We start from the raw sequence: 14,304 nt of genomic DNA, 5'->3' as shown, positions 1-14,304 counted from the left end.
GGATCATAGGTATATTGCTATCATATACAGATTTTTCATACAATTGGAAGCTCTTACGTATATGCGTATGTGCCCCTCGCCGGTTCTTCGAGCATAGACTAAGGGTTCACCGGCACAAGAACTGCTACGTTAAATTGTTAGCGCGTTCACAGTCCTCGAGCCACCTATAATACATATTATGTACCCGTCTTATCCGGTATTTGCCAGTCAAAATGATCCAGGTCGCCTAGGTCGAGATTCGGTGCGTCAAATTCGTATAGACCGTCATCATATGAAGGGACCCATATATCAAAATTCATGGCGGAAGCTGGCGACGTTTCAGCAATTAAAATTTCCTCGGCTGCTGCACTTTCGGCGTCCTCTTGAGTTCTTAAGCTAGGATCATTACCATCTAACACTACCTCATCGCTCAATGGCAAGGGGTCGGTGCCGATGCCCAGGGGGTCTTGCGGGCTATGTCTACTCGGCTCCGTGTGAATATTTGTGGCATCATCAGTGGCTTGCGTAGCCGCTGGGGTCGGAAGTGGCGCGAATTGTCGTGGCTCTGGGGGATTTGTCACCCAGTTCTCACGGAATCTCGTCAATGTGGTCATGACAGCTTGTAGGTTCTCAGGTGGAAGGGCCGACGAAAGTTCGGAATTAAAAAACTGTCTCAAACTCGAAAACAGTTGCTCGTCGTGACCGAATGGCTCCCAGTACGGGGATTCGGGTTTCTGAAAATTCGGAAAGAGCTTTTCCCATATCCAAAACCATTTCTTGAAGTCGCCAGTTCGTGCTTTCGATATTTTTATTCTCTCGATTGGTGTCCCCCCTGTTTCCCGGCAGTTATTTTCACTAGCATCGGTCTGATGGCTCCTTAAAGCTTCAGAGTTGTCGAATGATCGCCAACAAATCCGGCATGAGTGTTCCTTCAAGCGATGAGCTTTACGCAAATGTTCCGCTAAGTGACATACTTGGCCATAACCCGTACGTCTGCACTCTGTATATAAATGTTGGTTCATCTTCAAGAAATGACAAGCATATTTCGGCTTCTGCCGGTTTCCTGTGGGTGACTCCTCAGTCGCAACAGATGGCGTTGCAGAATTCTCGTCATCATTGCCCTCTAAATCTGATGCTTTTCGTTTCTGCGGAAGCCTGTTCGTTTGATAATTCCCCGTTGAGTTATTTGGGGCCGTTGCATTCCGAGTTGTAGTAGTCTCCCTACCAGAAGCTTCTTGCAGGATACCCTCACAGACCTGGGCAATTACCTCGTAGTTAGGATCACCCTGCAAGGATTCTAGCCATCGTGATATCATCAGAGATGTAGAATGATTTAAATAGTAATGTGAACCGGGGATTGGTGAGTTCCCTATGGCTTGATAGTCGTGGATTTCTTCATCCTGCTCGGACTCATCTGTTTCCGATACACTTGCCGCATATACTAGACCTTCTTCGGGGGATAAAGGGACCATTTCGAGAACCTCTGGTTCGGAATCGATCCCGATCCCTAAGACTTCTAACAGTTCTAATGAACGTATTGTCTCATTTGGTGGTTCTTTTTTTGATTTGACGGGCGTTTTCTCCTCAAGGTTAGAATCCTGCTTGAGTTGCTTATGATCATCGCCATAGTCAACGCGGCCATTTTTAGAGCTCTCCACACAAGTTACTGGGGGTTCCCCCTTTTGCAATAAGTCCGGTTTCGTACTTAAGGGTTCAGAAACGTTCGATGAGCTTGACGCCGAGGGCCGCTGTAGGGTTTTATAAAGGAAGACCGAGCAATCGGCACATCGTTGGCGACCACAGTTTGTACAATGTGTATCCAGTCTAGTTGTCATTACTGCCAATCGGCAATCGCACTATGCTTCTGTATCAGCGAATGAATAAGTTATGAGGCATAGCAATATACTACTTACACACAGCCACGTGGGATTGTCCTGGAGTTTTCCCATTTTGCGAATCCAGCACAATATCTATAAGTTGACGAGAGATAAAGGGACCCGCCAATCGAATATAAAACGGGATCTCATCTGAGCAAAGATCCCATACCACCCAAAATACCACTGTCCGGTCAGTACAAATGATAATCGAGATGCTCGGAATAGCATCGCCTGAAGTATATGCGAATCATATTATCTCTTTTGGTCAAAATCGCCAAGATGAGGCTGGGATATGTATTCTGTTACTCATGGTAATTTTGAAATGACGACAATGCCTTATAATTATTGCCTAGATGAAATATGTCTAGGAAACTTTCTCCAAATATAATTTCGGCATGTTAGCCACGTTCTCTCTAAGTTAGATTGTGTTTATAATAGGACATTGGAGGATACATATACAAGTGATTGGTCGGGCATATTTCGATTCATCGAGTCCACGATTATTTCTCCTGGGTACCTATACTTTTAACGCCATAGCTGGTCCGCCCACACAGAAAGTACATATTCTTCTGCATTGTCTCCGCTTAAACCATAGTGAGCCAATTAAGAGCTGGTGACTTTCCCATCGAAGAATATAATCGCGACGATGATGATTTGATATGATCGCGGCCTCGATTAAGAGTCCTTCATTAATATGGGTTAGAAATCCAGTTGTAATGAAAACCAACATGGACCTCCAAACATCAGCCTTTGTGGAGAATCTTATAATACATAGGTAATCAATGGAGAGCGAGTAAGTTTGGGGATGGGGAAAGCATAGGCACTCTACAAGCCATACTAACGCTATGATCTAGGAGAGCAAACCGAAAGTTTATAGAACCCCGAAATGAGGCCACCCAACGTGGTAGTTCTTCGAAGGGACTATTGAAGAGAAGCAATCCTAAGCCGATAGAAGTAAGTCACGCTCTCTTAAAACACTGACCCAACTAATGGTTTCGCTCACGGTGTAGGCCCAGTCTAAGAATCCGAATATGATACCTCGAAACCTTCTCTCGAAGGAGAGACTTGAAGTTGACTTGCTTAGAATCGGGTCATGGTGTGATGACAAGGACAGTCGCGCTTAGGTACCAAAGTGGTCTAGGGCTCCTATGTATCATCAAACAAGACAGGGCTAGGCATTCTTCTTAGTTGAAGGATGAAGCCTTGTATTGGCTAGGTAACTGATGGACTCGGGGTCTGGCGGTGGGTGACTTGGATATTTGTTCAATTGAAGAGGGCCTTTCGTAAGATTGAGGGAGTTAAAGGTACGAAGGGATGACGAATCCAGATTGTCGTATAAAAATAAGTCGCTTCGGCCCTGCTAAACGACGCTGTTGGGAGGTAATTTTAGTGCCCACTAACACATCGTAGCGGCCAGCTACACCAGCTTAGGGAGCAACGTGGAAAATACAGGGCATCCCTAGGCCTAATATTAGTGAAACCCGGACCCTGGATTTACCCCCACTAGCGGATCTATAACGAAATATTACGGCGCCTCATATGCCAGGGGTAGCACCCATAGACTGGCCCTTATATATCATTTACAGCTGCTATTTCCCGTAATTTCTCGCATAGAAGTCATTGCGATAGATATTAAACCCTTCGCTGAAAATATAGCCCATTTATGATAGGTAATTATTAAATTCAAGATGGCCCTAAATGTTCCGCAACTACAAGGTACGGCTTTCGGTCGTTAGGTCCGTTAAACCCACTGATATCATCTCTTCTCCGTCGGTCCATACGTCGACGCCCAAGCGTCATAATCTGGCGACAGCATCAACTCCTGCATATGGCGCCTTCGAATTCCAACATTTCCTCCATCGAAAATCGGCAATACCATCGCGTTATTAAGAAGTTCAGCGAACGGCTGGTCCGAATCATAAGCGGTACTATTCAATCAAAATTAACACATTAACCCAAACACAAGGGCTTGAGGTAGGGAAACTTACATTCCGACCGCGTTAATAGCATCAGTACAAGCCTTCACAGCCGCATCGCTACAGTAGACCTTAGCAGCGAGCGCCAATTCCCGACGTGCATCATAATCGCCAGGACCATTCTCCATAGCATGGGCCGCTTTCCACGTTAACGCGCGAGATGCCTCGGTCTGCATCTTGATACCGGATAAAAGGTCCGCAAATGCCTGACGTCCGAGTAGGGGTACGGCTCCATTGCGATTATCACGTTTTGCGAAATCTAACGCGGCGTCAAAAGCCGCTCGCATAAGACCTACACCCATAGCACCTACGAGAACTGCGCTAGCATCAAAAGAAGCGAGAGCTAATTGAGCACCTTGCCCGGGTGGACTAAGCACGTTCTTTGCTGGCACGCGAACATTGGTATACCTCACATGAGGTCCCGAGACGGATGTATGCCCCGGAGTAGGAATATGGCGTAAAACCCGGAATGCATCGGGACCATTGCGGTCGAGGTCGGCACGGGTAACGAGGATTACCATAGCACGGTCCTTAGGATCGGACCCGGGCTCAGCCGGCTCGGTAACATCGCGGCACACCACACAGGCCAAGTCACATCCCTTAAAATCCCACCCCGCACAGTTCGTAGCCCATTTCTTCTCGCCGTTGATGATCCATTCATCGCCCTCTCGGCGAGCCGTAGTCTGGAGGCCTGGCGCTCCCTTCTCCCAAGCATTGGCTACGCCACCTGGTTCACTAAATACGAGTGAGGCTAATGGTGCACCTTCGCCGCTCAGAAAGGGAGCTAGAAACTCAGCATGCTCCGGTTTACCCGCAATATTCAAAGGGGTAAGTCCTAAACCAGTAGCGAAAATCGTCAAAGCCGTAGACGGTTCCACCGCATAACACTCTTCCACCATAATAGCTGCCTCGATAAGTGATCCACCACTACCACCAAGACGCGGCGAGACTTGGCCTTTGATCAGGCCACCTTTAGTCGCTGCGGCATAAGTAGGTTGGGTAGCCTGGAATCGCTCATGGCTTTGATTATACTTCAAGTACTCGGCTCGTGATGGTTTGAGGACTTGCTGTGCGAAACCTGCGGCGGCGGTTCTTATACCGGCCTCGGAAAGGCTGAGGTGGAAGTCGATGGGCATGATATGAAGCTGGGGGTATACGCAGTAAGGTAGGTAAGAAAGAAGCTAGAGATACACACCTTTCACATGCGAAGAGAGTGTTGAAATGAGATAGGACGCAAACAGAGATGAAGACAAGGTGGGTCAGTCAATGTTCATCACTAAAGTACTTATACGCTTTCCAACATCGCTTACTTCTCCACGCAACAAGTCATCTTATATCAGTAATTCCAATATACTTAGAAGAACATCACACCTCAACTCTCACTAACATCCCACAACCCCGCTCACCTAGAACGACATGTTATCTATTATACTTTAGCTTCTTTCTATATTTACACGTATGTAATCGCTTGTGACCCGGGCGATTACTCATCCAACTATAATACCACTATCTCTCCAATAAGCCCTATCTTCCAAGGTTCGGAGAGAAGAACGGATATAAGTACGGGACTTACGACTTGGTTTCTGATTCGTTGTTGATATGGGTTATGCGGGTAAATCTAGGCGAAGATTTCCATACCTTGCAGATATCAGTAATTGCAGCCCAATGTACTTTACCAAGTTACTAATTCCGTTTAAAATCTCCGTATTTAGCATAGTATATACTGTAATATATGTGATGACATTATACGCCGATGCAAAACACGATACTCCCTTTCTCAATATGGCAATATTTTTTATAAGAGCCGCGGCGGGTTAATCAGCATAGGTTGCAAGAATCGACATTCACCTTGAACATAACCCCTGAATATCCACCCGCCCCGCCTTACCCCTCCCCCTATTTTCCCCCGCGACCATCAACACCAACAACATTACAATCAATTACTTGGTCACTCAATTACTTAAGCATCAAAAGTTCATCAAATAACCTTCATTTCTGGTCTATCTAAAGTTCTGCTCACTGCTAGAGTCATAACCCCTATTCCCCTTTCCGGTTCGCAAACGAGACAACAAAAATTCTATTCGTCATGAATCACCGCAAAATGATGAATGATTTGATGATGAAGGACCCCCCCTTGAACGATGCCTAGTTCCGGTGTCCGCCAGATTTGCCCCCCTTACCCTTTCCTCCTACCATACAATCATTACGGTTTTGATTTTCTTTTTATTTCTGTTTGTCTTCTCTTCATGCGCACAATCATCGTCCGTTTTATGCCTAGGGTATGCATCTGATCGTCAAGAGAATTTTGTCATCATGTCGACTGCGTGAGCTGTCGTATTGAAAAGACTGGATCTATGAGCCTTTACGACTGAGGCTCTTCAACCTCAGGTTTAGCCGCCTCGGCATCTGTCATTTCTTCGTCCTTAGGGGCGTCACCCTTCTCAGCCTCTGCAGCCTTTCGGGCTTCCTCCTCGGCGGCCTTCTTAGCGGCGGCTTCGGCATCAAGCTTAGCTTGAATGGCTTGTCGGTCTGCTTCTACCTTGTCGAAGTAACGTTGCGTGATGGGACCGGCCATAGCTCGAATCTCGTCCATCTTGGCGATGTAGATAGCCTTGGTAGCATCTTCACCTTCCTCGTATAACCAATCCTAAATGTTGTTAGCTTCTTCCATAGCATACTAATTAGATAACAAGACTCACCTCGCTTTCCGTTAGCTTAGATCTTAGCTTGTCTTTCTCTTCCTCGCTAGCGAAGTCGGCGAACTGGTCATCCAGCTTGTTACGCATGTCGTAGATGTACGTCTCCAACTCATTCTTCTTCTCTTCGGTGTCGGCGACAAGTTTGTCTTCCGCAAGCATATTCGCCTCCTTCTCGATAAGGTCGTTCTTGGTGGTTCCGTCTAGAGATGTTGTGCCGGCAACGATCGGTAGATCACCCTTACGGACCTGCTTCTTAACTTTTCGAGTCTTAGGCTGGCCTTCCTTCTTGTCATCGGTCTCCATTGCCTACGGTATTGGTTAGCTTAATTCGCTCTCATTATTTCGGAATCCATAATTCCACTACAAATCACTTGGGATCGAAGCTTGCGCGTTTATTCGCAACAACCCGATTCCCGCCCGTGAAATGGAGTTGAAAAAAGGGATAGTGGTTATTACTTACGTCAGGATCCTTCTTCTCGCCATCCTTCTCATCCTTAACTTCCTCCTCGACTTCTTGGTCCTCGACGTAGTATCCACTCTCCACATTAAGGACACCGTGAATGTTTACCCTAGCCTTGAGCTTGCAGATCATGAATTCAGTCTTGGGGTCAGCCTTGACACCCTTGACGGAGAATCGTCCAATGAAGGGCGAAACTTTGCCGGGCAACTCCTCGGGCTTGGCGTACCTAGCTTCCAAGTCGAACGCTTGCTTTCGGTAGAATGTCAATATCTTAGTCGAAGGAAGAACATTGCCTCTGTTAAAGACCGTGAGGCTTGTATCCTCATCTGGGATGTCCACATCCTTCTCCCAAGAGAATTCAATGGGGTAGTTTACGATATCTTGGACAGCGAAATCTCGGACCTTGAAGACGGGAGAGAGAATGGCGCAGCTGAAAGCACAACCTCGAGCAACAGCCTCGTCTTGGTTGAGGGTGAAGGAGAGTTGCTTTCCGAAGAAAGCCTGGATACGCTCCTTGAGAGCGGGGACACGGGTGCAACCACCAACCAGTTCGATCACGTCGATGTCTTCCTTTCCAAGTTTAGCTTCGGCGAGAGCCTGCTCCAGGGGCACCGTGGCACGGTTTAGCAGCGGCTCAATGAGAGCCTCGAACTCCTGTCGCGTGATCATAGCCGTGACATCGATATCGTTCATCAGCGACTCAATGTTCATGGGAGCCTGTTGGTTGGCAGATAGAATCTTCTTCAGCTTCTCGGCGGCGGCCTCGACACGGACCATAGCCTTGGGGTTAGTAGTGATATCGATCCGATACTTGCCCTTGAACTCCTTGTGGAAGTGGTTTACCAAGGCCAGGTTGAAGTCTCGGCCACCGAAATGGCGGTCGTAGGTTGTCGACTTGACGCTGAGCTCACCCTTCTTAAATTCAACAATAGAGCAGGAATAATCGGCATGACCGATATCGATGAATGCTACTCGGCGAGGCTTCTCCTCGGCAGCGGGGAGATCTAGCTTTGTGATACCGTAGCCGAGGGCAGCGGCAGTTGTGTCGTTCATCACACGGAGGAGCTTGAGACCAGCAATCTCAGCCGCGTCGAGAAGACTTCTTCGCTGGACATCGGTGAACCACGCAGGTACACTGATGACGAGGTCTGATACAGGCAGCCTCAACTCATTTTGAGTCGTCTGCTTAATCTTGCTCAGGTACATAGCGATTAACTGTGTAGCGGAGAACTTTTCTTTCTTGCCCAAGTAGGAGACCTCGGCGCCGACCTGGCCACCGACGTCGACGAGGGGAGCAGAGACATATTGTTGCTCGATTTGGATGTCGGGGTCTGTGGCGGTTCGTCCGGCCAGGCGCTTTAGCGAGCTAACGGTGTTCTTGAGATTAGAGATCTCTTGGGTCTTCGCGGGTTCGCCGAGATATCGAGATTTGGGCCCAAAACCAACTAGCGACCTAAATTCACAAAATATTAGCATATGACGTAAATAAAGCGCAAAATTGTGATTTTCAAACTTACGGTGTGGCTCGGTTCGAGACTTCGTTGGTGATCTGTCATTCATATTGTGATCAGCCTCGTTTCTAGTTATCAAGAAAAAGAAACAAGATGGAGGGGCTGTACGTACGACATCAACACCTCGATTCCTGGCGACTGCTATAACAGTGTTCAGGGTTCCGAAATCGACGCCTATTCGAAGTAATGATTAGTTTATTTACTTTACCACCCGGAAGCCTAGCCTATGTCGGCGCTGTAATTGAAACCTACCAACTACACTCATCTTGGTGGGATGTGCGGAACAAGACTTATGGTAAACAAATAAAAGTGATGTTTGACTGCGGGGATGTCAGGAAACGTCGTGAGCCGTTACCTTAAGCCGGATTAGAATTACGAGTTTTTTGATCGATTCTGGCGAAGGCAAAATTTAATTTCGTCAAATACGGCCTCAGTGTACTAGACAGAGAGAGAAACGAGAATTCCGATGGTGGTTTGGTTGGAATGTCGTGTTTGCCGCAAAGGAAAAAAAAAGATTCTGACCTTAGAAAAAAAAAGCTGCCCGAAAATGCGAAGTGGGAGTTGCGCGAAGACTATGAACCTTAGCGTTTTCTCTGAGCCCCTCACTTGTTACACGCCCGGGTGTAATATCAGCCTTCTCCGAACGTTCTGGATATTTCGAGTGTTATCTACATTGTCCAGGTAATTTCCTAGTTACGAATGTACATAATGTACCCACCTCAAATGTATGTACCGATGAGGTAAGGCTCCATATATATATATATACACGCCACGGAAGCCACAATTTAGTCATCGAGCTGCAATTTCTACAATTATTTTGAATTTTAATTCAAGCTCTTAGTCTAACCTCGAACAGACAATTAATTCTTATCTTCCATTATATTCTATCCAGAGTTTAGCTTTGTTGTGGTAGTCTTCACTTCTTTGAGTTGATTGTCATAGTAAAGAATCAAGTCGGAAAAGGTACTTACTGTAAGACCCGATCAGAACAAGCCCAATTCTATATCCACCCCATAAAGCTGCCAATCCATTTACACCCCCCCCCCCCCCCCATTTTTTAAAAAATTCCACCTATTTTCCCCCACCAAGACCAGATGTATGTAATGCCAACCACGATGGTGGGGTTTCTACATCCTGACCGCTTGCCGCCTTGCCGCCCCGCGACGCAAGCCTAGGTGTGCCTATTCGGATTCCGGAACCTCATGATGATTTGTACGATACGTGGACAAAAGGTACTGCAGTTTGTTCCATAGAAAGGCGCTTTGTATTGATACGTCTTATGAGAGCGAGGTGTTATTTACAATTGTACCTAACAATGTTGTGGCCCGTTTTTCCCTGTCGAATAATAATTCAGGGAAAATCTTTGCGTATTAAGCATCGGATGCCAGCATGTGAAATTGTATAAAATCATTATAGGAGTGGTCTGATAGGCCAAGAGCAGAAAATTGGACCTCTATGTTGCAAAATCATATCTATCGACACATGGTAAGCACGCCGAAACCACGATAATTTCAATATTTCTCGCCATACGGTAAATTGAGTACTTTGAAATTTGAGTCCATATTCCCTAAATCTTGGCGTGTTCAAGCTTGGTAAGTTTTTAATCGACAACATGTAGGTTGTCAGCCCAGGACGGCTTAATACCCCGACAGACGCTTTCGTAATCTTGGAACCTCTGCTCATCCAACGCCAAGTGCGGAGTCGTCCAAAACATGGTCCAGTTCATGTCATTGAACTTCAGTGATCCTCTCGACCGTTCAAAGTACCATTTGTTGACAGGGTTGTTCTTCCTGCTCCTCCAACAGACCCCATGTGGAAAGCAGTCTCGAACCATAGCGTTGAAAATGATATCGGCCACTCCACCAGCTCCTTGGCTTTTGCGAAGCACGGCAAACTTGTCCAAGTAAGGTACGAGCCGATATGAGCCGGCTGCTTCGGCATCGCTTAGGCCTGGAGGTTTCTCCCATGTCAAAAGTGCACCCCCTTCATATTCTCCTGCGATGATAATGCCAGCAAGATTACCATGTATTCTCTTCAAATAATCATCGATATCTAGTTTCCTGCCGAATGAGTCCTCGATTAAGTTTACTAGTCTGGGGAGATCAATGCATGGATCTGTGAGATTTAGGCCTCTTTGTCCTACTTGGGGAGGTTTCCATGGAGTGACTCGAGGATCTGGTAATATGGTCAAGGGCATACCACGTTTAGCTAAAGTTGTCAGCGAGCCAATTTGAGCCGTGCCAGCGGAAGATGTGAATGGCCTGAAACGCTCGGTAGGTAGTGAGGACGACTGAATAGGTTTATCAGTTAAAAGACTGTGTATTAGCGGGTTCTGCTTGCGTCTTGTGCCGACAAGTGCCAAATCTACGAGACTATCCTCCGGCGCTCGTTCATTCGCTACCTCGTGTGGAGTCGTTATTACGGCAGAAGAGGTTGGCGGCAGCAAAGACAAAACGTTCTTTGCTAACTCGGCATTCTCCAAGTGTTGTAGCCTGTCTGGACTCGGGCCATCCGAGTTGGGCGACACTAATGAGGTCAAATCATTCTGTACCTCTTGAAATTCCTGCTCTAGATTTAGAAATAGATGCCTTCCCGTAGCTCGATTCCTAGCTGGGATCCCTCCCAGGGGGTCTAGCACAATCAATCGGTACACCTCGGCGGACCTGGACGTCTGTATCGACTTCAAATCTTCGACCGGTTGACCTATAAACTGGAGACCCGATAATTGTCTAGTGAGGGCCAATATAGCATCATTGACATTCACTTGCTTAACTGCGCAAGCATCGGCTGTATAACCGAAAGAAGAGATGATTGGAACCACCTCATCCTGTAATGCGGACATCAAGTCATTAGGGTTGCCGATAAACAAGCCTCGTGAAGTAAAGTGTGAACCATCCCCCTCGGCGGGGGCATCGATAGTAATCGGCGAGTCTATCACTCGTGCCCCCGGAGCATCATAGTTGTCGATTGCCGTCGCAATACGGTTGGCCTGCACGGTAGCTGTTTGCCGTTTCACAGCTTCATCTTCACTGGTGATGCCACAATCAACCACCACAATACTAATTAAACCGAGCTTTCTGAGTTGGCTGAGGGTCTTCCCAACTCCATCTAGTGTTTCATCATCGACCTCCTGGGGGACACGGAATTTGACTAAAGCGACATATAAGGGCACCTGGATTGCGAGATCTGGCTCGGGTTTCGGTCCTTGCGCGACATCTGTTTTGGTAATAACGGCATCAATCGGGGATGACTTTTCGGGGGAGATTTCCTCGTTAATCGGGCGGTTCTGAACCGCGCGCTGCTTGAAATTTGTGGCCCCCTTCTTCTCCAACACAGGTACAAACTTGTTCATATAAGCCTTGGCATCTCGCTTGGTGACGGAAGTTTCGAGGACAGAGACGAAGAAATCCTAACTTAAGATTAGAATACTACAGCTTTCAATTATTGGTGGTATATAATACTCGGTCGAGTCTCTTCCTTTGTTTCTGTGATTTAGATATAGAGGTATACGAAGAGGTGAACGTTATCGAGTGCCCACCGCAATTTGGGGCACTCCGCGCAACCGACAACGACAATGGATTGGAGCCATTGATTCTAATGGGGTCCTTGGTCGACGACGTCTATAATTGATCAGCCAATTTTATACAATTTATTGTTTAAATCAACTACGAGACGATGAATAAATCAAGATATCGCATTCAGTTGGCCTTCGAAAGAAGTCAACTCCGAACGCCGTGTGTAGAGAGAGGCCTCACATTCGAATTCGAAATTGCCCTCTTCCAGGCCATAAGACGCATTGTCATAGTGCGCGGAGCATTTTGGATTTGAGAACAGTCGATAAGTAGTTATATCAACTACCACATATCGGATCGCATCAATTCTAAACTGGAAGAATAAGCAGTCTTTGGAGTTGTTCAGTTTTGGTGGGAATCCAACTTTAATATATTCTCAAATTCCAGTGACTCAAGCTACGATAACGAACCGATAAGACGACGCACGACAAGCGCTAACAGCACTAACAGAAGCTGAGGACGGCACGGGCTAGGGAAAATTGATAGTGGGTTGCACCGCTATCGGCATCGATTTAGCCCCTCGATCGTCCCTTACACCTGCCCGATGCGCCTATAGTCTAGGCCCCTCCAGGTGTGACATCAGACTGAAGACTTTTTTTTTCTTCCTTGGAAGTGACCATCTAGCCATCCTGCCATCGTCGGATTTCCCTTCTTGTCTTTATCTTGTCACCGCAAATTTCTTGTCAGACGAAGGGCGTTGTTAGTAGTCGCTCGAGCGAATCGTATTGTCAATTACATTAGCCACTTATTTAGAAGTAAGAAATGGCTCAATGTTTGCACTGCCTTCGTTAATACCTACCCACCAAGATACCTACTTACATCTGAATTACGTTACGTGAATTACTGACGATCTTCTACATAGTGGGGCAAACTCTCACGATGCAAACTTGATGTTCTTCCCCCTACCCCCTGAATTGCCGCGATGCGTTCAGAATCCATTCATTGCCATCCTTTGGAACTCCGATATTTCTTGCAGATTCTCCAAATAGTTTAGCGAACTGAGGGAGGGTCTCTGCCGCTATCTCAATCCGGAAGCCCATTGTATTATCACGGTTCCCTCGGATGAATGCCAACGCATCACTACTTATGGAGCAGCCCATATATATATATACCAACCCACCTAGGAGACCTCAGCTTGCATTGGTCCCACGAGTTTAGGTAATTCGATTTATTTTATAAGATTTATATATTGTCTTTTTAAGCTCATGATGCACGTGGTTATGCAGGCGTACGCATTCTCTTATTGGACGTTAAGAGCTAACAAGGTCTAGCCTCCTTATGCGCAATAGCTTCTCCAAAGCAACCATACCTCATTACTTGTGAAGCTATATAGCATTATCCTTCACGACAGCTAAATTCTCAGATTTAAAATTACAACTGATTCGGACTACCCGCCTTCAAAGTAGTAGCGGAAAGATAGTGGCTGAAACCATGATGATGCTTATCCCAAGTACCTGTATACAAGAAAAAGCAAAAAAAGGGGGTAGTCAAATTTAAGGAGTTAAGGGACGTGCAAGGCATACTTAGGCACCCCCTCCTGCCCCTCCAGAACAAAGCAAAATAGTTACGATCTCGAAAAATTTTTTACTAGGCGGTATCAAGGGGTCCATACCTAGGTAGAATAATATGATATTTCATCTCATGGCGAATAGATAGGAGGTATGAAGCATGTGAAAGTATCAAAATCTTTATCCTAAGCAGAAATTCGTAAAGAAAGGTTCCAAGGTTGTCTATATCATCCCGTTACGCAACGGTGAGTCCCAACATTGAGGTTTAACTATGTGTGTGCGGAATATATTACTTCGCGTCACATCCGTGATTCTCTACTGCCTCTACTAAGACAGCGTAATAGTGAATTGTTTGGTCCGGTAATTACACGGATCATATCAAACTATCCAGTGATATACACGCATGAATCCAAGTCTATGAGTGAGTCCGTAATGGTAATCCACAATATCACCGGGTCTAAGACCTTAAGATTCCGACCTCAAAGGATATAGGGATAAAGAACAGATCGGAATCACGGAGTCGTAGGATCTTGGTTGTCGCCGAGTCGGAATAGCCGCTAGGCAAACATACAGTGCGCTTGCATGAACGAGCCAAGCATTGTTTGTTTATCAAATCTGTCCGTGAGGTGGGCTGGCGCATTTCTACACAACCGGGATTCTTACCTAGGTATATATATTCAACTTGTTGATGAACCCTCAAGCATGTCGCTTCACTCAGCCTC

General features: G+C 46.4%; 4 protein-coding genes across 4 annotated transcripts; all 4 read right to left on the bottom strand.

Annotated features, from left to right (window-relative positions):
- Nucleotides 1–98: 98 nt before the first annotated feature.
- On the bottom strand, nt 99–2,192 carry F4822DRAFT_444645 (uncharacterized protein; the record flags this gene model as incomplete). The annotated part of the gene is made up of 3 exons (XM_051463276.1): nt 1,893–2,192; nt 185–1,835; nt 99–124 (listed from the first exon to the last, which is right to left on the bottom strand). The coding sequence occupies exons 1-3, from the start codon at nt 1,926–1,928 to the stop codon at nt 99–101; spliced, it is 1,713 nt and encodes a 570-aa protein (XP_051311916.1). The 5' UTR covers nt 1,929–2,192.
- Nucleotides 2,193–3,410: 1,218 nt separating this feature from the next.
- Nucleotides 3,411–5,376, bottom strand: F4822DRAFT_306519 (acyl-CoA dehydrogenase NM domain-like protein). Its single transcript, XM_051455264.1, has 2 exons — nt 3,845–5,376; nt 3,411–3,784 (listed from the first exon to the last, which is right to left on the bottom strand). Exons 1-2 carry the CDS (start codon nt 4,966–4,968, stop codon nt 3,613–3,615), a joined length of 1,296 nt encoding a protein of 431 aa, XP_051311915.1. The 5' UTR covers nt 4,969–5,376; the 3' UTR covers nt 3,411–3,612.
- Nucleotides 5,377–5,806: 430 nt separating this feature from the next.
- F4822DRAFT_409070 (heat shock protein Hsp88) lies at nt 5,807–9,039 on the bottom strand. Its single transcript, XM_051458620.1, has 6 exons — nt 8,755–9,039; nt 8,615–8,676; nt 8,509–8,540; nt 6,992–8,444; nt 6,532–6,837; nt 5,807–6,479 (listed from the first exon to the last, which is right to left on the bottom strand). Exons 1-6 carry the CDS (start codon nt 8,765–8,767, stop codon nt 6,195–6,197), a joined length of 2,151 nt encoding a protein of 716 aa, XP_051311914.1. The 5' UTR covers nt 8,768–9,039; the 3' UTR covers nt 5,807–6,194.
- A 528-nt stretch (nt 9,040–9,567) lies between these two features.
- F4822DRAFT_409069 (N-acetylglutamate synthase) lies at nt 9,568–12,617 on the bottom strand. The gene is made up of 3 exons (XM_051458619.1): nt 12,258–12,617; nt 11,964–12,122; nt 9,568–11,911 (listed from the first exon to the last, which is right to left on the bottom strand). Exons 1-3 carry the CDS (start codon nt 12,303–12,305, stop codon nt 10,103–10,105), a joined length of 2,016 nt encoding a protein of 671 aa, XP_051311913.1. The 5' UTR covers nt 12,306–12,617; the 3' UTR covers nt 9,568–10,102.
- Between the last annotated feature and the right edge of the window lie 1,687 nt (nt 12,618–14,304).

The sequence above is a fragment of the Hypoxylon trugodes genome (assembly GCF_022578975.1).
Source record: "Hypoxylon trugodes strain CBS 135444 unplaced genomic scaffold F4822scaffold_7, whole genome shotgun sequence".
In the NCBI taxonomy this organism is placed as follows: domain Eukaryota; kingdom Fungi; phylum Ascomycota; class Sordariomycetes; order Xylariales; family Hypoxylaceae; genus Hypoxylon; species Hypoxylon trugodes.
Note: the sequence above shows the minus strand (reverse complement) of the source record. Positions and strands in the feature narration are given on the sequence as shown.

Coding starts and splice junctions, on each gene's coding strand:
- F4822DRAFT_306519 (XM_051455264.1), bottom strand. CDS start 4,968: ATGCCCATCGACTTCCACCTCAGCCTTTCCGAGGCCGGTATAAGAACC. Junction 3,785..3,844: donor GCTATTAACGCGGTCGGAAT/GTAAGTTTCCCT, acceptor TTGATTGAATAG/TACCGCTTATGATTCGGACC.
- F4822DRAFT_409069 (XM_051458619.1), bottom strand. CDS start 12,305: ATGACAATGCGTCTTATGGCCTGGAAGAGGGCAATTTCGAATTCGAAT. Junction 12,123..12,257: donor GGGCAATTTCGAATTCGAAT/GTGAGGCCTCTC, acceptor GATCAATTATAG/ACGTCGTCGACCAAGGACCC. Junction 11,912..11,963: donor AAAGGAAGAGACTCGACCGA/GTATTATATACC, acceptor ATCTTAAGTTAG/GATTTCTTCGTCTCTGTCCT.
- F4822DRAFT_409070 (XM_051458620.1), bottom strand. Junction 8,541..8,614: donor GGAATCGAGGTGTTGATGTC/GTACGTACAGCC, acceptor TATGAATGACAG/ATCACCAACGAAGTCTCGAA. Junction 6,480..6,531: donor CTAAGCTAACGGAAAGCGAG/GTGAGTCTTGTT, acceptor AACAACATTTAG/GATTGGTTATACGAGGAAGG.